General features: G+C 46.4%; 1 protein-coding gene across 1 annotated transcript in view; it reads right to left on the bottom strand.

Annotated features, from left to right (window-relative positions):
• Positions 1-27,500, bottom strand: part of LOC139761499 (dipeptidase 1-like) — a 46,325-nt gene that overhangs the window by 17,754 nt on the left and 1,071 nt on the right. Inside the window, exons 2-7 of the mRNA XM_071685763.1 lie at positions 26,803-26,918; positions 22,213-22,369; positions 18,200-18,332; positions 9,566-9,716; positions 9,020-9,095; positions 6,743-6,919 (exon numbers count right to left, since the gene is read on the bottom strand). Of these exons, the coding sequence (XP_071541864.1) occupies positions 6,743-6,919; positions 9,020-9,095; positions 9,566-9,716; positions 18,200-18,332; positions 22,213-22,369; positions 26,803-26,918 (810 nt within the window). The remainder of the gene's footprint in view (positions 1-6,742; positions 6,920-9,019; positions 9,096-9,565; positions 9,717-18,199; positions 18,333-22,212; positions 22,370-26,802; positions 26,919-27,500) is intronic.

The following is a 27,500-nucleotide window of genomic DNA, read 5'->3' as shown; positions in this document are numbered from 1 at the left end:
TGATAATAACTTCATACTGGGAGCAACACGAGTGATATGATGAAGAGGAAGTGATTGCTTAAGTCTTTTGACATTTCTCTGACAGGAAATTAGATAGCCAAATTGAATTTAGATGGTGAATTAAACCGCCCTGGACGGATCACAGTTGTAGTAACTGCGTTTTGATTAAAGGGGGAGAATGCCTGCCCATTATTTTGGGTGCTTGAATTGAGGTGGCGATGGGAATGAATAAAGGCAGACAGTATGAATTATGTACATGTGTTTATATGTATATGTCTGTGTGTGTATATATATATGTGTACATTGAGATGTATAGGTATGTATATTTGCGTGTGTGGACGTGCATGTATATACTTGTGTATGTGGGTGGGTTGGGCCATTCTTTCGGTTTCCTTGCGCTACCTCGCTAACGCGGAAGACAGCGATAAAGCAAAATAAAATGAAATAAGATATATATATATATATATATATATATATATATATATATATATATATATATATATATATATATATATATATATATATATATATATATCCACTCAAAATAGATTATATCTCGTTTAGGTACAATTACCATCTGGGGTAAGACTGAGTTACATATGGACCATATTGTTCGCGTCCTGATCCGATTGCTTATGGCTCTGATTACATTTTAATGTAATTATCGTCAGTTCAATATGCTCTTAATGAGGTTCACTTTAATCCTTCGTCAGGTATAGTCATCATTTCTGATGCTTTTGAGACATTGGACCTAATCCCTCGAACACGACGGTACGACCCTTGAGCACGACGGTACGACACTTGAGCATGAAGGTACGACACTTGAGCACAATGGTACGATCCTTGAGCACGATGGTACGATCCTTGAGCACGATGGTACGATCCTTGAGCACGATGGTACGATCCTTGAGCACGATGGGACGACCCTTGAGCACAACGGAACGACCGTCGCACTCAAGCGTCGTACCGTCGCACTCGAGCGTCGTACCGTCGTCCTCAAGCGTTGTACCGTCGCACTCGAGGGTCGTACCATCGTACTCGAGGGTCGTACCGTCGTCCTCAAGCGTCGTACCGTCATACTCAAGGGGGTGAAGACAGAGCGATACAATCTCTTGTGGGACACATTCTAGTGTTGGTGTTACGTAGGATGTGAACAGCTCGCTGGATATATCTTCGTCCACATACATGAACGCTGGTCTCATGTTTGCCAGCTCACACTTGGCCCCATTAGCTATCCCCCTCACCTGGGACGCAGGTGACAAGTCAAGGACGATGTAGATTTGTTTTCTTTTTTAATGTTTACCGAGACGACATGGGCAACGTAGGTCCCACTCGAGGCCCTCCCATTAATGCTCTCTCTCTCTCTCTCTCTCTCTCTCTCTCTCTCTCTCTCTCTCTCTCTCTCTATATATATATATATATATATATATATACATATACCTTATCCTGAGCCAGGCACCTAGTTTATCGACCCACCCCTAGGGGTGGATGAACAGCTAGGTTGACTGTGGACCGACTGCCGTAACCAGGATTCGAACCTGTGCTATGCTCGACCCTGGGCGGGGGCTCCGTGAATGCGTCACGGTCGGGAACGCTAACCGCTACACCACGGGGGCCCACCTAACACACCAGCTCCTGTAGACTATTTTCCCGCTTGATTATAGCAATATGGAGGCCATTTTTTCGCTGCTACTTCTCCTCTTTACTCAAGTTGAATATCTGTGATATATGTACCCCACCCCAATCCCCGAAGTCCAAATGTCACAGTAGGGTCCAAATGTCACAGGGGTTTGTTCAGATCCCCTTGTAAGTGGTTGCAATCCTCCTCCTTCCACACGACCGTGGCCTCTCCCCGCCCACTTTACCTCCGTGTTTCCAGACGCTGCCACGTTCATCCACATCAGTCCTCTCCAGGTTTTGCCCATTAAGACTTAATCTCAGACCATCTTGCCTCATCCACCACGCTGGCTGGTTACTTTACTTTTGTTCACACTTGAACTCATTTTCTTTTTCGTGTGACACCTTCTCCCATACTCTATCACCAGCGTCTGGAGTTTCTGGCTTGAGTCTGCTCACCCAAAAGTTCGTGTCGTCTGCCAATTCAGCTGTAAGACTCGAACATGTTCATCTTCCACACCGCCCCGTCCATCACGGTGACACGTCGTCCACAAAGACCCTTCCTCACCGAGATGTACCCACCGTCCTTCCTCCCTTCCTACTCGCACAGATGCTTTACCCTCCTGGGAAAAACCTCACTGCGTTTGGCAACTCTCCATTTACCCCCATACATTAGTAGCGCCTTCTACATGCCTATCTTACCCTGTCTGCAAATCATTAGATGCCACATGCAGTTCCCTGTCTTTCTGTAAGTGTTTCTCAAAGTAAACGACCGGTCCACACATCCACTACCACCCCTAAATCCACTTTACTCCTCCCATATCAGATGCTGTGTGCATGCCACCATTTTGCCAATCACCACTTTTTCCATACACCTTTTAATTCCCCCTTGCCTTTATATGAGGGCACCACACATGCAGTCTGTTCGTCTTCACGTGCCTCATCTTGCGTCATACAGACGATGAGTATCCTAGTTAAGCAGTTAAAAGCACTGTCCCTCCTTGGTTGAGGAACTCATCTGTCGTCCCATTCACTCCAGCCGCTTTGCCACACCTCTCCTTCCGCAGGGCTTTCACCACCTCATCTCTTTTCACCAAGCCATTCGCATGCTACCTCACCCCAATGACATCTCATCAGGCACCCCATCATTTGAGACATTCGAGAGTCCTTTAAACTACTCATTCCATCTCCTCCTCCTCATCATCATCTTTCTTTTTACTTATTAACCTTTCTTCTGATGGCCTATCCCACGACAATAATGATGATAATGGTAAATCATTTACTAAAGTACCAGCAACCAAAGACTGAAGGTGCGAGTAAAATACCCTCACACAGTGTTGAGTGGGGTTATCAATAAGAAGAAAGAAATATTAAAGTTTCAAACACGTAGATGAGAAGCAAGTTATTTCTCCCGTGAAATAAGCGAGGGAGGAAGTTACCAGTGTATTAATGTGGTGTGGGACATTATTGATAGGGAGGGTCCAGCTTCCATGACGAGATAATTACAGCAGACTCGGTTATTACGTAATATCTTCACCCCACCCAGACTTCATTACAAAATAATTACTTTCAGCTTCAGATACTATAAATATCTGTGACATATGTACCTCCCCCCCTATCCACGAAGTCCAAATGTCACAGGGGTCCAGATGGCACACAGACAATGTTCTGAGATGGCGGACGGCGACTGTCTCTCATTCTCTTTACGGGAATTGTTTATATATATATATATATATATATATATATATATATATATATATATATATATATATATATATATATATATATATATATATTCCTATGAGTCCACGGGGAAAATGAAACACGAAAAGTTCCCAAGTGCACTTTCGTGTAATAATCACATCCCCGTGGACTCATAGGAATATCTTGATCACACGCAAAATTGTGATCCTTTCCAATATATATATATATATATATATATATATATATATATATATATATATATATATATATATATATATATATATATATATATATATATATATTGCTCGCATCTCTGTACTAAAGTTCATAGAGTGGTACACATGGTGTGTGTGTGTGTGTGTGTGTGTGTGTGTGTGTGTGCTCGGGGCTGGTCATGTGTAACAGATGTGTAGTGGTCCCCCAGGCAGATGTGTGCCTTGTGTAAGATGTGTCAAACCAGAACATAAGCGGTGTAGCAGCGGACGCTACTGGTAGCGGTCATCTCGTCACCTTCTGCTACAATCCTTTCCAATCGTCGAAGTCCTTATTTTCCCTCTCTTTTAGTCCTGTTGGTTCTGGAGGGGGTCACACATGCACCACCAGCAGGGGGTTACACATACACCACCAGCAGGGGGTCACACATGCACCACCAGCAGGGGGTCACACATGCACCAGCAGCAGGGGGTCACACATACACCACCAGCAGGGGGTCACACATGCACCAGCAGCAGGGGGTCACACATACACCACCAGCAGGGGGTCACACATGCACCACCAGCAGGGGGTCACACATGCACCACCAGCAGGGGGTCACACATGCACCACCAGCAAGGGGGTCACACATGCACCACCAGCAGGGGGTCACACATGCACCACCAGCAGGAGGGGGTCACAACACCTCTTCTCCATTTATCCCTTTGAATTTTTTTTTTTTTTATTATCTAGGTTTCGCTACGCTCTTTTCTGTGTCTGCTGTATGTCTACCAGATTCTCTTTTTCGGTGATTCTCATACTATTTCCGTCGTGTACGGTCTGTTGTCTCTCTCTTTCTCTCTCTCTCTCTCTCTCTCTCTCTCTCTCTCTCTCTCTCTCTCTCTCTCTCTCTCTCTCTCTCTCTCTCTCTCTCTCTCTCTCTCTCTCTCTCTCTCTCTCTCTCTCTCTCATCATATTGCATGTTTTGCATGTTTACCAAATGGCGTCCTACCTACGTCTCTTCGTTGTATATCAACTGACTGTTATATTTCTCTCTTGTGTCTCCCCTGATGATGTGATTATCACAGGAAAGTGCACTTGGGAACTTATCGTGTTTCATATGTTAGATTACATATGCTTCCCGAGCACGTTAGTAAGAGCCAGAGCCCATCAGACTTTTCTAGGGTTTACCTTCACTGCTTCGCATAGTCTAATTCAGCCCATTGATGCACATTGTTCCCCATATACAACATCAATCCAATTCATTCCATCCCTTGCATGCTTCTTAGGCCCATGTACCTGAAAGCCTCCCTCACTGTATCCCTTCATCTCCTTCCAGGTCTCTGTCAACCCCTTCTTTCCTCTAATTCTCACACGTAGATCCCCTTGATAAGTCTTTCTTCACTCATCCTCTCCATGTATCCGAACCAATTCAACACACACTAATCATATCTTTCAGTCAGACTCTAATGACTTCCACAGCTCGCTATTCCAGTGTCATTCTTTACACAGTAAACGCTGCCACGTACAGCTTATTGTCCTCATGAATTTCATCGTCAATACGTTCACCTTCTTCCTTTCTTTGACGTGAATGACCCAAAACTCACATTCGTATGGCACTTTCGCGACTGCTATACCTTCAGTCATACCCACCTGTGCCTTGACAGACAGTGACTCCTTCGATACATTCCTGAATGCATTTAGGACCGTAATTCCCCTTTCCCACCCTGTGACTCACGTTAGTCCCATGATTCCATTAGAAGCCATGTCTGTTTCCAGTTACCTAAACTACTCCACATCTTCCATGCCCCTCCCACTCAAACCACTTCTGTCTCATCCATCTCCTGCATCTCATTATCAGAGTTTTACTCACATTTACCCTAGCTTTCTCCTTTCACATACTACCCCAAACTCTGTCACCAACCAACCTCTTTACTTTCTCTGTGGAGTCTGCCACCAGAACCGTGTCATCTGCAAACAGCAATTGATTCATCACTTTGAGCGCCCCTTTCCTCGTCCCCAACTTAACTCAGACTTGCCTGTAAGATCCTTACATTCACCTCCCTCACCACCCCGTCTATAATCAGATTAAACAGCCACGGTGACATTACAGATTAAACAACCTTGGTGACATCACACTTCCTTTGACGCAGACCCATCTTCACGAGAGGCCACTCAGCCTCCTCCCTTACCATGCGTATGCAGGCCTTACTCTCCCAGCAGAGACCACCTCACTGCAATTGATAACTCTTAATATAACCCATATATTCGTAGGGCCTTCCTCAAGGACTCTCTGTCAACCCTGTCATACGTTTTCTCCCAGATCCACAAGTGCCACAGACATTTCACATTCTCTAAAAGTGTTTTTGTCACACAAATTAAAGGACTCGTAGTTCCAATGACCCTTTTTTTTCCCTTGTGAAACTGGGTCAATAACCATTTTCTTTACACTAGATTCTTCTACGAAGGATTTGAAGTTACTTATGAGAACAGGGGACTGGTCAGTGGCCTCACACATCAGTAACATTCTTGATTTTCAATGAATAATGAAAGGCGTCTTCTTTACTAGCTGTTGCTGGGGGCTCTTCCAAATAGCTACCAGGCAAGGAGGAACACAAGTCCCCTGGGATGTTGCACTTAGACTGAGATTGTGCCTCAGGGATACCTGAAGGTACAGTGGGACGAAAACATCCCTCTTTGTTCACTGAGGCTTGCACTTCAGCAGGGAATGGGTCATAGTGATCATTAGACAGGACAGTAGCAATACGATTCACGATCTATCTGTCGAAGGTGTGGTTATATAGCTTATTCTGACCCCACAAAACAGTCTTCACCTTTCTATTATACTTGACATGATTCTTTTCATATCATTCTCAAGACGGAGTAGTAAGTAATAATGATAAGTTTTAGTTCCCAATTTCTTTGTTTTTTACATTGACTGGGATGAGATGGGCAAGTGAACACCCTAATCAAGGCCATTTTATTGACGCATATATATATATATATATATATATATATATATATATATATATATATATATATATATATATATATATATATATATATATATATATTATTCCATAGCCAAAGCGAGATACCCATTTTACCGACCAGCTCACAGGTGAGGATGAACAGCTGGGTGAAATGTGGACTGACTACCGCCACCAGAGTTCGAACCTATGTGGGCCCGATTCTCTCTCTCTCTCTCTCTCTCTCTGGCCCTACTCACCACCTTCCTCAGGATGTGGTCAGGCACGTTCCTGGGGTTTCTGCAGATGGCGTACACTGACGAGTGGCTGAAGATAACGGGCGCCCGGGACACCTCCAGCGTCGCCTGCATCGTCGCCTGCGAGACGTGGGAGAGATCCACCAGCAGCCCCAGGCGGTTCATCTCCCTCACTACCGTCTGTGGGGGAAGAGAGAGGAGTCAGGGGTGATGAGAGATCCACCAGCAGCCCTGCCAGGCGGTTCATCTCCCTCACTACCGTCTGTGGGGGAAGAGAGAGGAGTCAGGGGTGATGAGAGATCCACCAGCAGCCCTGCCAGGCGGTTCATCTCCCTCACTACCGTCTGTGGGGGAAGAGAGAGGAGTCAGGGGTGATGAGAGATCCACCAGCAGCCCCAGGCGGTTCATCTCCCTCACTACCGTCTGTGGGGGAAGAGAGAGGAGCCAGGGGTGATGAGAGATCCACCAGCAGCACCGCTAGGCTTTTCATCTCCCTCGAGGTCTGGACATGAGCGAGAGGCGTGCATTGGATAGAACAACTCGGGTCAGTGTGGTATATGGGGGATGACGTGCATTCAGTGAACTGCACTTGGACATCGGAAGAGGTCAAAAGTAAACACAGGGCCATGGCTGTACATGACAGCTGTAGAGGGTGTGTCTCTAATGCTACATGGCCAAGAAGAGAAAGAAATTTATGAATATATGTTATAAGAAAAGATGCATAGATGGAATGCGTCTCCACCTGGCGATATACTCAGCATATTCGAGTCTGTGATGACGAGTGGCTTGCGAAGGTGTGTGTGTGTATATATCCTGTGATCCTGGTAAAGCGTTCGGTGATGGAGAAATGGAAGAAATTTTAACTTTTGACACCTAATGGTTTCCCATTCCCATGAACCGTGCTTCGAACTCCCAACCTCTCTCTCTCTCTCTCTCTCTCTCTCTCTCTCTCTCTCTCTCTCTCTCTCTCTCTCTCTCTCTCTCTCTCTCTCTCTCTCGCTATCTGGGGAATAATTTGACCCACACCATCAACTCGAGCAGATGTACTGGCTACTGTAACAATCTATGTGTGTGTATGTGTGTGTGTGTGTGTGTGTGTGTGTGTGTGTGTGTGTGTGTGTGTGTGTGTGTGTCAATGTATACACACACACACACACACACACACACACACACACACACACACACACACACACATCCTGCCAAACATATTTCAATCATCGGGAGTGATACTTTTTGCTCCAACAAGACAAAGAACAACATATTTGTTCATAAATCTTCGACCATCTTCGTCCATGGCTTGAACACTATAACACTCTCCCACGTAGGCGAGGTAAGAGCTGACCCCACTACAGTATGACCTCCCAGGTCACAAGATTGTATCATGAAATACATTAGTCAGGAGCATCTCCACCCCTGCTGCTACGTATGATACAGCTACTGTATTATACATCACACCTCCCAGCGAGCCAGAGTCAGGGGAAATATATGGACTACGTAAACACACATGAGGAACACCAGCAGAGAGAGAGAGAGAGAGAGAGAGAGAGAGAGAGAGAGAGAGAGAGAGAGAGAGAGAGAGAGAGAGAGAGAGAGAGAGAGGTTGTGACGTATGGTGGAGGTTGTGACGTATGGTGAAGGTTGTGACGTATGGTGAAGGTTATGACGTATGGTGAAGGTTGTGACGTATGGTGAAGGTTATGACGTATGGTGAAGGTTATGACGTATGGTGAAGGTTTTGACGTATGGAGGAGGAGATGTCGTATGGAACTGGGGGGGGGGGGGAACGGAGGGCGTGTCTGACATGCACATGTTGTGGGAGGAGGGAGGTGGGGGCATACACCATGGTAGGTGGGGACACACACCGTGTGAGATGTGTGGGGGACACAGACCATGTGAGGAGCATGGGGGACACAGACCGTGTGAGATGTGTGGGGGACACAGACCGTGTGAGGTTCGTGGGGGACACAGACCGTGGAAGGTTGGGGCACAGACCGTGTAAGGTGTAGGAGGCACAGACTGTGGAAGGTTGGGGACACAGACCGTGTGAGGTTCGTGGGGGACACAGATCGTGTGAGATGTAGGGGGACACAGACCGTGTGAGGTGTGGGGGACACAGATCATGGAAGGTTGGGGCACAGACCGTGTGAGGAGCGTAGGGGACACAGACCATGTGAGGTAGGTGTAGGGTGACACAGACGGTGTGAGATGCGTGTGTGTTGGGAGACACAGACCATGTGAGGTGCGTGCGTGTGTGTGTGGGGACACAGACGAGCCACTTACCTTGCCGAAGTGTGTAAGTCCCCGGGGTGAGAGCGGGTCCTCCAGATCTGTCTCCTGGGCTCTGGCACATTCAGCCCTATGGAGGAAGGCAGTGACTGTAGTCAACATGGGTCTCTTGGGGTTCGCCAGGCGCACGCAGGCCACCCCGGACCATCTCTCTTGGGGTTCGCCAGGCGCACGCAGGCCACCCCGGACCATCTCTCTTGGGGTTCGCCAGGCGCAGGCCACCCCGGACCATCTCTCTCTCTCTCGCCTGACACCCCGTTCTCTATTGTCGTATTATTCTAAACACGTAATGGATGACACTGGCTAAGATATTCATACAGGATCAATACATGAAGTGTATACATGTGTGTGTGTGTGTGTGTGTGTGTGTGTGTGTGTGTGTGTGTGTGTGTGTGTGTGTGTAAGCTGCAGGTATGGAGACTTGTCAGGGGATTTTGAAGGTGTACTTGCAGGTGTGGGTACTCACCAGGTGGTTGGTGGTGGGTGCAGGTGTGGGTACTCACCAGGGGTGGGTGGGTGGGTGCAGGTGTGGGTACTCACCAGGGGGTGCTGCAGGTGTGGGTCAGGGTCAGGTAGCGAACACCTAGGTCCCGCAGTGCACGGAGGACGCCCAGTGAGTTCTGGATGGCGTGGCCGCCCTCCACACCGATCAAGCTGGCGATCCTCCCATCCTTGAAGGCGGCTTCAACCTCTGCCCACGACACACAAAGTTACGTTAGTGTCGCAACCACGTACACCTCTGCCCACGACACACAAAGTTACGTTAGTGTCGCAACGACGTACACCTCTGCCCACGACACACAAAGTTACGTTAGTGTCGCAACGACGTACATATCTGCCCACGACACACAAAGTTACGTTAGTGTCGCAACGATGTACACATCTGCCCACGACACACAAAGTTACATTAGTGTCGCAACGATGTACACATCTGCCCACGACACACAAAGTTACATTAGTGTCGCAACGACGTACATATCTGCCCACGACACACAAAGTTACGTTAGTGTCGCAACGATGTACACCTCCGCCCACGACACACAAAGTTACGTTAGTGTCGCAACGACGTACACATCTGCCCACGACACACAAAGTTACGTTAGTGTCGCAACGACGTACATATCTGCCCACGACACACAAAGTTACGTTAGTGTCGCAACGACGTACATATCTGCCCACGACACACAAAGTTACGTTAGTGTCGCAACGACGTACACGTCTGCCCACGACACACAAAGTTACGTTAGTGTCGCAACGACGTAGATATCAGGGCACGGTGTCGCAACGACGTAGATATCAGGGCACGACACAGAAAGTTACGTTAGGGTCGCAACGACGTAGATATCAGGGCACGACACAGAAAGTTACGTTAGTGTCGCAACCTCGTGAGCCACACGACGTACACGACGACGTAGATATCAGAGAACGACGAAACGTAAAGGCTTACGTTAGTGTCGTTCCCTCAGTAAGCCCACGACACACACGACGTAGGAACAGAGAGGACGACCAATCATAAGGCACGATGGTACGACCTCTGAGCAGGATGGTACGACCCTTGAGAGGATGTTACGACCCTTTAGTACGATGGTACGACCCTTGAGCACGAGCATGGAAGCTTGGGGCATGGTTACCTAGTCTTTGATCTTAACCCTTAGGGGTCAGGTCAAAGGCCATGCTAACGTATCCAGTAGTCGTACCGTCGTGCTCAAGGGTCTCGTACCGTCGTGCTCAAGGGTCGTACCGTCGTGCTCAAGGGTCGTACCGTCGTGCTCAAGAGTCGTACCATCGTGCTCAAGGATCGTACCGTCGTGCTCAAGGGTCGTACCGTCGTGCTCAAGGATCGTACCGTCGTGCTCAAGGGTCGTACCGTCGTGCTCAAGGGTCGTACCGTCGTGCTCAAGGGTCGTACCCTCGTACACTCGAGGGATTAATAAGTATCCATATCAAAGATTAATCTTTTTTAATCATTCATTATAACGAATGAAAAAAAAAAAGATCATATGAAATATATCTTCGTGAGAAGTATCGTACCATCTGAACTGGGGGTATATAAGCAGATGGCGAATTCCTGAGGAAGATTCTCCAGATCCAGACGAAATATTGCTCCTGCTGAGACAGTCCATGTCATAGCAGTTGTTTCCAGATATAATCCACGAACGCTGACACCCACTCTACGTCTTGTCCGCAGTCGGATTGAAAGAAAGAAAAACGACTCACTGCAACGTGCTTTTAAAGTTTGCAATGCTTTTATCTTAAAAGGCGTTAATAAAAAAGATATTTACTCTATGTCTCACCTAAGGAGGAGGAGACGTTCTTGGATATATATATATATATATATATATATATATATATATATATATATATATATATATATATATATATATATATATATATATATATAAGATTATTAGTGAAAGAGAAGAGAGAGGCATTTGGACGATTTTTGCAGGGAAAAAATACAATTGAGTGGGAGATGTATAAAAGAAAGAGACAGGAGGTCAAGAGAAAGGTGCAAGAGGTGAAAAAGAGGGCAAATGAGAGTTGGGGTGAGAGAGTATCATTAAATTTTAGGGAGAATAAAAAGATGTTCTGGAAGGAGGTAAATAAAGTGCGTAAGACAAGGGAACAAATGGGAACTTCAGTGAAAGGGGCTAATGGGGAGGTGATAACAAGTAGTGGTGATGTGAGAAGGAGATGGAGTGAGTATTTTGAAGGTTTGTTGAATGTGTTTGATGATAGAGTGGCAGATATAGGGTGTTTTGGTCGAGGTGGTGTGAAAAGTGAGAGGGTTAGGGAAAATGATTTGGTGAACAGAGAAGAGGTAGTAAAAGCTTTGCGGAAGATGAAAGCCGGAAAGGCAGCAGGTTTGGATGGTATTGCAGTGGAATTTATTAAAAAAAGGGGGTGACTGTATTATTGACTGGTTGGTAAGGTTATTTAATGTATGTATGACTCATGGTGAGGTGCCTGAGGATTGGCGGAATGCGTGCATAGTGCCATTGTACAAAGGCAGAGGGGATAAGAGTGAGTGCTCAAATTACAGAGGTATAAGTTTGTTGAGTATTCCTGGTAAATTATATGGGAGGGTATTGATTGAGAGGGTGAAGGCATGTACAGAGCATCAGATTGGGGAAGAGCAGTGTGGTTTCAGAGGTGGTAGAGGATGTGTGGATCAGGTGTTTGCCTTGAAGAATGTATGTGAGAAATACTTAGAAAAGCCCTCCTATTCCTTGCCCTCCTTTCACCCTCCTGCATGTTCAGGCCCCGATCACACAAAATCTTTTTCACTCCATCTTTCCACCTCCAATTTGGTCTCCCACTTCTCCTCGTTCCCTCCACCTCCGACACATATATCCTCTTGGTCAATCTTTCCTAGACTCATTCTCTCCATGTGCCCAAACCATTTCAAAACACCCTCTTCTGCTTTCTCAACCACGCTCTTTTTATTTCCACACATCTCTCTTACCCTTACATTACTTACTCGATCAAACCACCTCACACCACACATTGTCCTCAAACATCTCATTTTCAGCACATCCACCCTCCTGCGCACAACTCTATCCATAGCCCACGCCTCGCAACCATACAACATTGTTGGAACCACTATTTCTTCAAACATACCTATTTTTGCTTTCCGAGATAATGTTCTCGACTTCCACACATTCTTCAAGGCTCCCAGGATTTTCGCCTCCTCCCCCACCCTATGATTCACTTCCACTTCCATGGTTCCATCCGCTGCCAGATCCACTCCCAGATATCTAAAACACTTTACTTCCAGTTTTTCTCCATTCAAACTTACCTCCCAATTGACTTGACCCTCAACCCTACTGTACCTAATAACCTTGCTCTTATTCACATTTACTCTTAACTTTCTTCTTTCACACACTTTACCAAACTCAGTCACCAGCTTCTGCAGTTTCTCACATGAATCAGCCACCAGCGCTGTATCATCAGCGAACAACAACTGACTCACTTCCCAAGCTCTCTCATCCACAACAGACTTCATACTTGCCCCTCTTTCCAAAACTCTTGCATTTACCTCCCTAACAACCCCATCCATAAACAAATTAAACAACCATGGAGACATCACACACCCCTGCCGCAAACCTACATTCACTGAGAACCAATCACTTTTCTCTCTTCCTACACGTACACATGCCTTACATCCTCGATAAAAACTTTTCACTGCTTCTAACAACTTGCCTCCCACACCATATATTCTTAATACCTTCCACAGAGCATCTCTATCAACTCTATCATATGCCTTCTCCAGATCCATAAATGCTACATACAAATCCATTTGCTTTTCTAAGTATTTCTCACATACATTCTTCAAAGCAAACACCTGATCCACACATCCTCTACCACTTCTGAAACCACATTGCTCTTCCCCAATCTGATGCTCTGTACATGCCTTCACCCTTTCAATCAATACCTTCCCATATAATTTACCAGGAATACTCAACAAACTTATACCTCTGTAATTTGAGGACTCACTCTTATCCCCTTTGCCTTTGTACAATGGCACTATGCACGCATTCCGCCAATCCTCAGGCACCTCACCATGAGTCATACATACATTAAATAACCTTACCAACCAGTCAATAATACAGTCACCCCCTTTTTTAATAAATTCCACTGCAATACCATCCAAACCTGCTGCCTTGCCGGCTTTCATATATATATATATATATATATATATATATATATATATATATATATATATATATATATATATATATATATATATATATATATATATATATATATATCTGTCTCTTCTGAGAGGAGTATTGTGCAGGTGTTTTGAGAGAGAGAGAGAGAGAGAGAGAGAGAGAGAGAGAGAGAGAGAGAGAGAGAGAGAGAGAGAGAGAGAGAGAGAGAGAGAGAGAGAGAGAGCCATGCATGTTTTCAATCAGACGGACACACACACACACGCACACACACACACACACGCACACATACAGACCAAAAATAGCTGCTGAGGTGGGACGGTCGAGGGAGCAGCGAGGAGGAGGTGTGAGGGGTCAGTCAGTCCCTGGCTGAGGCTGTATGACCATATCATTGCTGAGGTGAGCACCTCCCTTGGTGGGTGATGGTGTCTTGAGTTTTTCACGATTTAACAGAAATGAACAGAAACTCTCCTTCAAGCATTAACATTAACATTCTTTCTGCACAAACTTTACCAAGATTTAGCAGAAATTAACGGAAACTCTCCCTCAAGCATTAACATTAACATTCTTTTTGCACAAAATTTCTCACGATTTAGCGAAATGAACAGAAACTCTCCCTCAATCATTAACATTCTTTTTGCACAAACTTTCCCAAGATTTAACAGAAATTAACAGAAACTCCCCCTCAAGCATTAACATTAACATTCTTTTTGCTCAAACTTTCTCAAGATTTAACAGAAATTAACTGAAACTCCGTCAAGCATTAAGTGAACATTAACGTTCTTTTTTCTTTTCTAGTTTCTTTATATACATTTCTCTCAGATGATGATGTTATTCATATTTTCCTCTATCAAAACAATGATATTCATCTTAGGAAATTTCAGGACTCCCTTTTCTTGCTCCCACAGTGTCACGTCTGCGCTACAAACAGAAGCAGGGAAATGATGGACTCCTTTGGGTTGGGAAGACCCCTTGATAAGGCTATACTTCTTTCCGTCAACTGACAACGTGGAGTGTTATGAATACCCCGAGAGTGGACATGGCAGCGGATGGAACCATGGGAGCTGAAGTGAGCCATAAGGTGGGTAAGGGGGCGAAGGTTCTGGGTGCACTGAGAAGATGGGTGTTGTATGGATTCGAGGTGTGGGTTGTGGTGGTCATAAAAAGCTTGAGGTCAGTATTTCGTGTATAGATGGCTGATCGAGTGGAGAGAAATGTGACAGGATGAAGCGTGTGTGTGTGTGTGAGGGAGTGAAGAGGTTGTCCAAAAATGGTTTGGACATAAAGAGAGGATGAGAGAGGAGAGATTGACCAAGAGGGCATACATGTCATAGATGGAGGGGACGAGGAAAATGGCGAGGCCAAGGACGAGACGGAGGCTTGGAAGGTCTCGTACTCTCCCCTCATATCAGTGCATCTGTTCGAGAACGGATCATGACTTGTGCATGATGGACATTGAATATATTTCAGGAGTGATACTTTACGCTTCCTGAAGCGCTTTTAATTGGATCATTTGTTCATTATTTCAGTGGCTGTCATTTTTGTTCGCTGGCTATATCGACGGCTACGTGAGTTTACCATCATGATTGTCAACAGTGGAGTTGCCAGGGACGGAATGTGTGATGAGGTAAACATCTTGGTCTGTGGAGGTCGAAATTTGGGACAAGACAGACAGAGAGACATACAGAGAGACAGACAGACTGACTGACTGACTGACTGACAGACAGACAGACAGAGAGACAGAGAGATAGACTGACAGACTGACTGACAGACAGACAGACACACAGACAGACAGATTGACTGACTGACTGACTGACTGACAGACAGACAGACAGAGAGACAGAGAGATAGACTGACAGACTGACTGACAGACAGACAGACACACAGACAGACAGATTGACTGACTGACTGACAGAGAGACAGAGAGACAGACTGACAGACTGACTGACAGATAGACAGACAGACAGACAGACAGACAGACTGACTGACTAACTGACTGACTGACTGACTGACTGACAGACAGACAGACAGACAGACAGACAGACAGACAGACATGCAGACAGATTAACAGGCAGAAATCTTACTAAGAAGAGACGGTATAGACAACAGAATACGACATTTCTCATGGCCAAAAAAGACCCACATAATTCTCTTATCTACATCTAACCCTAATGAAACACTCATTTCGCCTCGTATATTTTATCACTCGTCCACCTGAGATCAGCCATTTGGTGTACAGGTGTATCACAGATGTACAGGGATAAGGTACAGAACAGAAAACTGCTGCAGTACGAAGACACGAGCAAGAGATACAGCTGTATCTCGTAACCAAATATAGATAAATACAGCTGTATCTCGTAACCAAATATAGATAAATACAGCTGTATCTCGTAACCAAATATTATAAAGAAATACAGCTGTATTTCGTAACCAAATATTAACTTGTTGAGCTGCCACAATGAAACACAATAACATACTGAAACATGGACATGAGGAATGGCTGGTACATATTCTCATGAAATATCACAATTTAATATGATATATTTGTATTTGAAATACGCGAGGCATTTTTTTTTTCCCATTTATAATTTGAAACTCAGACTGAATGTGTGCTGGTTGTGTAATTACTGTGTACTCAAATATGTAAATTGCATTAATAATGTTGTATGGTGTCAGGAGATCATGTATTGTGGGATACGTCTGTCTGTCTCGTTACTAACCCAAACCATTGGTTGAAAGTGACGTCACTTGTCGTTCATAGCCCCTCCCATCACCCACCTGACCTTGTATGACCTCATGACCCCTCCCAACACCCACCTGACCTTGCATGACCTCATGACCCCTCCCCAACACCCACCTGACCTTGCATGACCTGATGACCCCTCCCCAACACCCACCTGACCTTGCTTGACCTCATGACCCCTCCCATCACCCACCTGACCTTGCTTTACCTCATGACCCCTCCCAACACCCACCTGACCTTGCATGACCTCATGACCCCTCCCAACACCCACCTGACCTTGCTTTACCTCATGACCCCTCCCATCACCCACCTGACCTTGCATGACCTGATGACCCCTCCCCAACACCCACCTGACCTTGCATGACCTCATGACCCCTCCCAACACCCACCTGACCTTGCATGACCTCATGACCCCTCCCCAACACCCACCTGACCTTGCATGACCTCATGACCCCTCCCAACACCCACCTGACCTTGCATGACCTCATGACCCCTTCCATCACCCACCTGACCTTGCATGACCTCATGACCCCTCCCCAACACCCACCTGACCTTGCATGACCTCATCGCTCATCGTAACAGCTCCTGACCTCTCTCATGACCCTCAAATACGTCAACTTATGGAACATGCATGTGGTCGTTATCATCCTAAACTATCAAGACCTTTTGTCGTCATTTCCCTAACAACCGTTGACATGTCATGACCCCTGAGCTATGTCTAATGATACTGGAACACGAATACCCCTTCCCCCCCATTTCCCCATTTCTTTTGCAACTACTTAACTACCATGACCCAGGACTTACTGTAACAACCCTTGAACTGTCAAGGTCCTAGCACATCCCATAGCAAATTATGACCTCACATATCCCCCATCCCTTATGGCAAACGACCTTTGACCTCTGATACCCATAATTCTCTTTCATCAACAGAATATATCATTTTCCTACCATGCAATTAAGTAGTTCTTGTGTTGAAATGATCTCAGATCTTAAGGTTGGTTTTACTGCAAGATTAATGTGACCTGGTGACCCATCCGGCACAAGGTCACTGACCTGGCGATATATATGACCTGACACAGTAACGACCCCTGACCTGGATGGAGTGATTCACATTATGTTTTCCTGGCCTGACCTCCCCCGCCTGGTGACCACTTGTGGTGATCTTGTTGACGAACTTGATATAACCTGGTGACCTTTGACCTTAGTTCGCATAGACGTATGACCTTTTATGTTGGATGATTATAGTCGAGTGAACTGATTGGTGTTGCGTCGTCTGTCTTTCACCGGGGTTAAGCAAGCCTGGTGGGGTTTGACCTTAGTTGACCTTAGTTTGACCTTAGTTGACCTGTTTTACTAGGTTTCACCAAGTAGATGACCTTTGACCAATGTTGACCCAACCTCGTGACCTTAGTGACATTTAAAACCCATGTTGACTCTCTCTCTCTCTTAACCTATGACCTAAGTTGATTCACTTTCGTGACCTTTGACCTAAACTGACTTGCCCTCATGACGAGTCTCCCAAACTTGACCCACCCTTGTGACCTTTGACGTAACTTTACCCACCCTTATGACTTTTGACTCAAGTTGACCCACCTTTATGACCTTTGACTCAAGTTGACCTACCCTTGTGACCTTTGAATGAAGCTGACCCACCTTTATGACCTTTGACTCACGTTGACCCACCTTTATGACTTTTGACTCAAGTTGACCCCCCTCTCGTGACCTTTGACCCCAGTTGAGCGGGCGTGGTGACCTTACCGTCGGCTGAGGTAGCGAGGCGGAGGTCGTCTGGGTACTGGTCGATGAGCCGTTTGATGAGGTCGATTTGTTCTATGGTCAGCTGCACAGCGTTCAACCGCTGGGCTTGGCACGGCACGTAGGAGACCCAGAACTGTGGGGGGAGGAGGAGATCAGGGTCAGTGGTACGGCACGTAGGAGACCCAGAACTGTGGGGGGAGGAGGAGGAGATCAGGGTCAGTGGTACGACCAGCTGCACGGCACGTAGGAGACCCAGAACTGTGGGGAGAGGAGGAGATCAGGGTCAGTGGTACGGCACGTAGGAGACCCAGAACTGTGGGGGGAGGAGGAGGAGATCAGGGTCAGTGGTACGACCAGCTGCACGACACGTAGGAGACCCAGAACTGTGGGGGGAGGAGGAGGAGATCAGGGTCAGTGGTACGGCACGTAGGAGACCCAGAACTGTGGGGGGAGGAGGAGGAGATCAGGGTCAGTGGTACGACCAGCTGCACGGCACGTAGGAGACCCAGAACTGTGGGGGGAGGAGGAGATCAGGGTCAGTGGTACGGCACGTAGGAGACCCAGAACTGTGGGGGGAGGAGGAGATCAGGGTCAGTGGTACGACCAGCTGCACGACACGTAGGAGACCCAGAACTGTGGGGGGAGGAGGAGATCAGGGTCAGTGGTACGACCAGCTGCACGACACGTAGGAGACCCAGAACTGTGGGGGGGGGAGGAGGAGATCAGGGTCAGTGGTACGACCAGCTGCACGACACGTAGGAGACCCAGAACTGTGGGGGGAGGAGGAGGAGATCAGGGTCAGTGGTACGACCAGCTGCACGGCACGTAGGAGACCCAGAACTGTGGGGGGAGGAGGAGGAGATCAGGGTCAGTGGTACGACCAGCTGCACGACACGTAGGAGACCCAGAACTGTGGGGGGAGGAGGAGGAGATCAGGGTCAGTGGTACGGCACGTAGGAGACCCAGAACTGTGGGGGGAGGAGGAGGAGATCAGGGTCAGTGGTACGACCAGCTGCACGACACGTAGGAGACCCAGAACTGTGGGGGGAGGAGGAGATCAGGGTCAGTGGTACGACCAGCTGCACGGCACGTAGGAGACCCAGAACTGTGGGGGGAGGAGGAGGAGATCAGGGTCAGTGGTACGGCACGTAGGAGACCCAGAACTGTGGGGGGAGGAGGAGGAGATCAGGGTCAGTGGTACGACCAGCTGCACGACGTTCACCTTCTGGGCACGGCTACACACACACACACACACACACACACACACACACACACACATGCGGACAGTATACACAATTTGTATGATGGTGGAGATGGGACTGGAGATGGGGGGGAGGGGGGTGTGGTTCCCCTCATGAGCGTATCAGGACTCCTTCTGTTACGTCTTAGGAATAAATTCTTGGGTAGATGAGGGAACAAGTGCTAAGGAAGCAGTTGCGCTACTCCTGAAGCAGGAGTTATGGGAGTGTGTGATGGAGTGTAAGGAAGTAATTTCTAGATTGACATGGGTAAAATTGAAAGTGGATGGCGAGAGATGGGTGATCATTGGTGCCTTTGCACCTGGTCATGAGAAGAAAGATCATGAGAGGCAAGTGTTTGGGAGCAGCTGAGTGAGTGTGTCAGCAGCTTTGGTGCACGAGACCGGGTTATAGTGATGGGTGATTTGAATGCGAAAGTAAGTAATGTGCCAGTTAAGGGTATAATTGATGTGCATAGGGTATTCGTTGTTGTAAATGGGAATGAAGAGCTTGTGGATTTGTGTGCTGAAAAAGGACTGGTGATTGGGAATACCTGGTTTAAAAAAGAGAGATATACTTAAGTATACGTATATGAGTGGGAAAGATGATCAAAGGGCCTTATTGGGTCAGTATTAATTGATAGGCGTGTAAAAGAGAGCTTTGGATGTAAATGTGCTGAGAGGGGCAGCTGGTGGGATGCCTGATCACCATCTTGTGGAGGCGAAGGTGAAGATTTGTGAAAGTGTCGAAACAAAGTGAGAGAATGTTGGGGAGAAGAAAGTGGTGAGAGTAAGTGAGCTTGGATAGGAGACTCGTGTGATGAAATATTAGGCGAGATTGAGCGTAGATGGACAAAAAGGTGAGAGCAAATAAAGTGAGGGGTGTGGGTGAGGAATAGGATGTATTTAGGGAAGCAGTGATGGCTTGAGAAAGGTGGGAAATGGGCAGATCAGAAAGGGTAGTGAGTGGTGGAATGAAGACGTAAAGTTGTTAGTGAAAGAGAAAAGATAGGCAACGGGAGTGTACCCAGATGAGTGGAAAACATGTTTAGGGAGAGTCACGAAATAAACGTTTGTGCCATAGACATATAGACATTACATTGATGCATAGTTCAAAAACGTTTCTGTAACAGCTGGAGCACACAGCCCTGTGGGGACACACCGACGATACTTATGACCTATGATGGAGATGAGGCGTACGTGGGAGAACGTGTCACTCCCATGATTTCTCCCACCATTGTGTGTGGGTGACTGTGTGGGAGGCCCAGGTGGACTGATCGCTTCCCAGGTAGATATATAGATACATTAATTGTACACCTGCAGCCCACTGTACACACCTGTCTGATCAGAATGTACTGTGTGTATATACTGTTTACATCTATCTAAATCCATAGTCTCCCTCGTATACTCTCTCATACGTATATACATCCCATATCTCACAACATGAATATACTCACATGTATACAATCATACATCCCTTACATAGATATACTCACATGTATACAATCGTACATGCGTTACATAGATATACTCACATGTATACAATCATATCCCTTACATAGATATACCCACATGTATACAATCATACAACCCTTACATAGATATACTCACATGTATACAATCATACATCCCTTACATAGATATACCCACATGTATACAATCATACATCCCTTACATAGATATACCCACATGTATACAATCATACATCCCTTACATAGATATACTCACATGTATACAATCGTACATCCCTTACATAGATATACTCACATGTATACAATCATACATTTGCTACTGTATTAGCCTCTGCTCTTGTGATACACCGATCACAACAGCTTACCCCAGTAACACACACACATACACACACACACACACACACACACACACACACACACACACACACACACACACACACACACACACACACCAGTGCTAAGCCATCAACAAGACAGGAAGAGATGGGCTAAATAAACCTTTGCCTCACGTGTCTTAATTAACTGTGTTAATTACTGGTGAAGGAATAGCCTGTGTGTGTGTGTGTGTGTGTGTGTGTGTGTGTGTGTGTGTGTGTGTGTGTGTGTTTCTGGTCGCCACAGGTCTCCCGGCTCTGGTTTATATGAGTCAGTAGATCTCCACAGTTTCTCAAGAAAAGGTTTTCTCCCAGCTACACAGTTTTGTGTGTGATTCCAGCCTGGTACCCATTTATCCACCAGGTCTTTAAGGGAGGATGAACAGCTGGGTTGACAGTGGGCCCCTCTGCCTTACCTGGGTTTCGAGGCCGACAGGTTATCCTTGAAGCACTAGCCTGCGACACCTTCCTACGTGTCTTCTACACTTAAGAGGATATCATGTCCTCTACTCTTGCTGAGGTGGACTAGTATTGAACCATAAACTCACTTAAGCCATGTATTACACCACCTAGACTCACCTGGAGCTTCCCACACCACCTAGACTCACCTGGGTACCTACCACACCACCTGGACTCACCTGGATACCTACTACATTAACTGGACTCACCTGGACATCTACCACACCACCTGGACTCACCTGGGCACCTACCACACCACCTGGACTCGCCTGAGCACCTACCACACCACCTGGACACGCCTGGGCACCTACCACACCACCTGGGCACCTACCACACCACCTGGACTCACTTACCACACTACCTGGGCACCTACCACACCACCTGGACTCACCTGGGCACCTACGACACCACCTGGACTCACCTGGGCACCTACCACACCACCTGGGCACCTACCACACCACCTGGACTCACCTGGGCACCTACCATGCCCTCCTTCAACCTGGGCAGGTCAGTATGTGACCAGGAGGACCTGGACCAGGGGCGCAACTTCTTCAGTTCGGCTGTGAAGTTGAAGCTGTGAAGTTTGTTGTGCATGAACTTACGGATGTTCCACGGCAAGTCGTTGTGTCTGGGGGCGGGAGCAGATGTGCGGGTTATATAAGGGGGGAGTTAAGGGGGTTTATATGGGGGGGAAGGGGAGACATTATATGGGGGGAGTACATGGTGTGAACAGGTGACAGGAGGAGACCTGATGGTCCCTAATGTGGTTATTTATGGAGGACAGTAATAGTATCCTGAGGTCGTAATCTACATGAAATAGAGACAGGATCGTAAACCATAAGGGACATCACCACGAAATAGAGACAGGATCGTAAACCAGAGGGGTCATCACCACGAAATAGAGGATCGTAAACCAGAAGGGGACATCCCCACGAGATAGAGACAGGATCGTAAACCAGAGGGGTCATCCCCACGAAATAGAGACAGGATCGTAAACCAGAGGGGTCATCACCACGAAATAGAGACAGGATCGTAAACCAGAAGGGACATCCCCACGAGATAGAGACAGGATCGTAAACCAGAGGGGTCATCACCACGAAATAGAGACAGGATCGTAAACCAGAAGGGTCATCACCACGAAATAGAGACAGGATCGTAAACCAGAGGGGTCATCACCATGAAATAGAGACAGGATCGTAAACCAGAGGGGTCATCACCACGAAATAGAGGATCGTAAACCAGAAGGGGACATCCCCACGAAATAGAGACAGGATCGTAAACCAGAGGGGTCATCACTATGAAATAGAGACAGGATCGTAAACCAGAGGGGTCATCACCACGAAATAGAGACAGGATCGTAAACCAGAGGGGTCATCACCACGAAATAGAGACAGGATCGTAAACCAGAGGGGTCATCACCACGAAATAGAGACAGGATCGTAAACCAGAGGGGACATCACCACGAAATAGAGACAGGATCGTAAACCAGAGGGGTCATCACCACGAAATAGAGACAGGATCGTAAACCAGATGGGTCATCACTATGAAATAGAGACAGGATCGTAAACCAGAGGGGACATCCCCACGAGATAGAGACAGGATCGTAAACCAGAGGGGTCATCACCACGAAATAGAGACAGGATCGTAAACCAGAAGGGGACATCCCCACGAAATAGAGACAGGATCGTAAACCAGAGGGGTCATCACCACGAAATAGAGACAGGATCGTAAACCAGAAGGGGACATCCCCACGAAATAGAGACAGGATCGTAAACCAGAAGGGACATCCCCACGAGATAGAGACAGGATCGTAGACCAGAGGGGACATCACTATGAAATAGAGACAGGATCGTAAACCAGAAGGGACATCCTCACCCACCCTTACTTACCCCCTTCAGCTTCAACAGACGTCAGGACAATCATTACGACAGAAGGAGCGTCATGTCGTACATGCAAGGTTATACTGCCATGGAAATTCAATGGGCAGAGAAGAGGAGGGTGAGTGGTTCCAGTGGATCTGCGGCTGATCTGCGGATCTGTGATGTCACCGAGGCTGTTTGATCTGATTTTGGATGGGATGGTGAGGGAGGTAAATGCAAGGGTCTTGAAGAGAGGATCAAATATGCAGTTTGTTGAGAGAGAGAGAGAGAGAGAGAGAGAGAGAGAGAGAGAGAGAGAGAGAGAGAGAGAGAGAGAGAGAGAGAGAGAGAGAGAGAGAGAGAGAGAGAGAGATTTGTTATTTGCAGGTGAGACGGCGCTGGTTGCAGATTCGAGTGAGAAACTGCAGAAGCTGGTGTCTGGGCTTGGGAAAGTGTGTGAAAGGAGAAAGTTGAGAGGAGATGTGGTTTTAAGCAAGGTTATTAGGTTTAGCTGCAAAAAGAGACATGTTATTTGGAATATAAGCTGGGAGTAGATATGGCAGATAATAGAACCATGAGAGCTGAAGTGAGCCATAGGGTGGGTGAGGGGGCGAAGGTCCGGGGTGCATTGAGGAAAGTGTGGAAAGAGCATCTTAAATATGGGTATTTTTGATAGTATATATATATATATATATATATATATATATATATATATATATATATATATATATATATATATATATATATATATATATATAAACGAATAATAAACCTACCCACAGGTTAGTAACATGTTACTTGAGAAGTTGACCGTTTAACATTAGGTCGTCCTGGGTGACAGTGAGTTATTCTCAGGGTCAGGTCAAGGTCAGTGAGGCTGACGACACCAGAGGTCATCATTACGTCACAGTAGGTCACCATGAAGAGATGAGGTCAGTCTAGAGATATGATCATCGTAATGCATATGTTATTTACGTATTCGTAACATCTGGGCTAAATGATGCTATGTGAGGGTAGCTGCTATGGGAGGTTAGCTGCTATGGGAGGTTAGCTGCTATGGGAGGTTAGCTGCTATGGGAGGTTAGCTGCTATGGGAGGTTAGCTGCTATGGGAGGTTAGCTGCTATGGGAGGTTAGCTGCTATGGGAGGTTAGATGCTATGGGAGGTTAGCTGCTATGGGAGGTTAGCTGCTATGGGAGGTTAGCTGCTATGGGAAGTTAGCTGCTATGGGAGGTTAGAACGCCACTGTAGGAGTTCGAATGACAACATAAGAATTATAAATTACCTCACAATTGTAGTGACAGCAATATACGTAATACATTGCCAGTATGACGAGGGTGTAAGTGGGGAGAATATGTCGTAGTCAGTATGAGAGGGGTGGTTAGTGGGGAGAATATGCCGTAGTCAGTATGACATGGGTGGTTAGTGGAGAGAATATGCCGTAGTACGACAGTGGGGTGTAAGTGGGAAGAATATGCCGTAGTACGACAGTGGGGTGTAAGTGGGGAGAATATGCCGTAGTACGACAGTGGGGTGTAAGTGGGGAGAATATGCCGTGGTACGACAGTGGAGTGTAAGTGGGGAGAATATGCCGTAGTACGACAGTGGGGTGTAAGTGGGGAGAATATGCCGTAGTACGACAGTGGGGTGTAAGTGGGGAGAATATGCCGTAGTACGACAATGGGGTGTAAGTGGGGAGAATATGCCGTGGTACGACAGTGGGGTGTAAGTGGGGAGAATATGCCGTAGTACGACAATGGGGTGTAAGTGGGGAGAATAAATGGGGGGATGTGGAAGGAAAATGGTATGACCATTGTCATTTCCACTCCTACTCGCGTAAATGTAATGACCTATACACAGTCTCCCCCAACCCCTCCCATCTCTCTCCCCATCTCTTCTCTCCCCCCCAACATCCCCCACTTAAAGCCGACGGCTCGCCCCATCACTGGACGTATGGTTCATCCCCTCCCTCTCCCCCCCTTCCCATCCCCTCCCCCCTTCCCATCCCCTCCCCCCTTCCCATCCCCTCCCCCCACTACCCATCCCCTCCCCCCACTACCCTTCCCTCCCCAGCGAACTTGGGTTCCTGGTCATTCGTCGGTTGGGACGCTGACCATCAAGCCACGGAAGCCCCAGGGGAGGCCCCTTTAAGGGGGGGGGAGGCTCGGCTCTCTCTCCCGTGGCTTCAAGGCTGCGCTACGTCCAGTAGCAGCGAACTGGTGGACTCCCTAGGACTGAAAGTTTCCTGACGATATTATACTCCTTTTCGTCCACTGACGATACGGCGTCTTCGAAGATGATTGGTCATACGCGGTGTAAGTGCGTGCAGGCGGAGTTCGGTAGTGCCGGAGCTCTCTCTCTCTCTCTCTCTCTCTCTCTCTCTCTCTCTCTCTCTCTCCGTTTGTGTATGTATGTATACGTTGAAATGTATGGGTATGTATATGTGCATGTGTGGACGTGTATGTATATACATGTGTATGTGGGTGGGTTGGGCCATTCTTTCGTCTGCTTCCTTGCGCTACCTCGCTAACGCGGGTGACAGCGACTAAGTATAATGGAAAATAAATAAATAGATAAATAAATAAATTAAGATATGTATATAGTGTGTGTGTGTGTGTGTGTGTGTGTGTGTGTGTAAACCTGGTTTAACAACGTAACTATACGTGTGTCTTGCTAAAGTTCGTAGAGAGAACTACTCCCTCGAACTACTTCTCTTAGCACTAAGTTCATTTCGTCATATATAAGTTGATACAACATGTAGTCTTCCTGTGTTTACTATGCCACAACCATTAATCAATTTATTATTGATTATTTTATTTTCTTCCATTTATGAAGATTTCGAGTTTGATTCTTCGGAAGAAAATGCGTAATACGCAGTGACCCTCAGTCCTTGTTCAGTAATGTGACGTAGACACGAAACAATAGACTTACTTACAATAGCTTTTTGGTGAGAATGATTCATATTCCAATAAAGACTTTGATCGTAAACAATAGAGAGAGATCTTTTTAAAGACTTTATCTTCATTCAATAAACAATAGAGAGTTGTCCTTTTTCAGCATCATCGGTAAATAATAGCCTTTATTATTATTCAATAAACAATAGACGAGACATTTAAATAAACGACAGAATGGCTATGGGATATATCGCCACAAATAATGCTTCACTCTGTCACCACGAAGATTCGAAGATCGCTCACAGAACTGTGAATCTTTTTGGTTCATACAGTCGATATGTTCATGATGTCTCAGCACCAAGTCATCTTTCTGGTTCATACAGTCGATCTGTTCATGATGTCTCAGCACCAAGTCATCATTTACCTTTTAAGTCATCTACATTCTAAGTATGACGTTCACTTCTGACGTGGGTATTCGTCAAGTTCTTTCAGTATCAAATGTATTAATTAAGTGCTTCGTTAACGCGTTCGAAACGTTATGTGAACGCCTTACGTCGGCTGGCATAAGTTCAAAGTTCACTTCGTCTATTCCCGTTGATTTTGACATTTGTTCATTTGTTCTAATTATTTGAGAAGTAATGACGAATCACTGAATTAATAGAAGACTTTAATTACAGAATAGATAACTGATTCATTTGTAATGACACTAACGCATGTGTTGGAAATAACATTCCCGACTGATCACTGAAACGAAGCCTCAAGTCGACACTGTTTCGAGAGCAGTGGTTCGTCTTCCCATCGTACATACCGATCAACAAATTTTCAGTTCACGATACAAAATAGATTAATATTCGTAGATGATGATAAAAGTTCCTCTCAGTTTAAAATAAAGTTCCTAGAGTCTTTAAAAGGCAAGTTTTGTTTACAAATATCCGAGACGCTCGAAGCTTCGACCCACCGAACACATGGGTCGCTCGGTAGAGGAACGAACGGCGGGTCAAATGAC

This window comes from Panulirus ornatus, chromosome 40, assembly GCF_036320965.1.
Source record: "Panulirus ornatus isolate Po-2019 chromosome 40, ASM3632096v1, whole genome shotgun sequence".
In the NCBI taxonomy this organism is placed as follows: Eukaryota; Metazoa; Arthropoda; class Malacostraca; order Decapoda; family Palinuridae; genus Panulirus; species Panulirus ornatus.
Note: the sequence above shows the minus strand (reverse complement) of the source record. Positions and strands in the feature narration are given on the sequence as shown.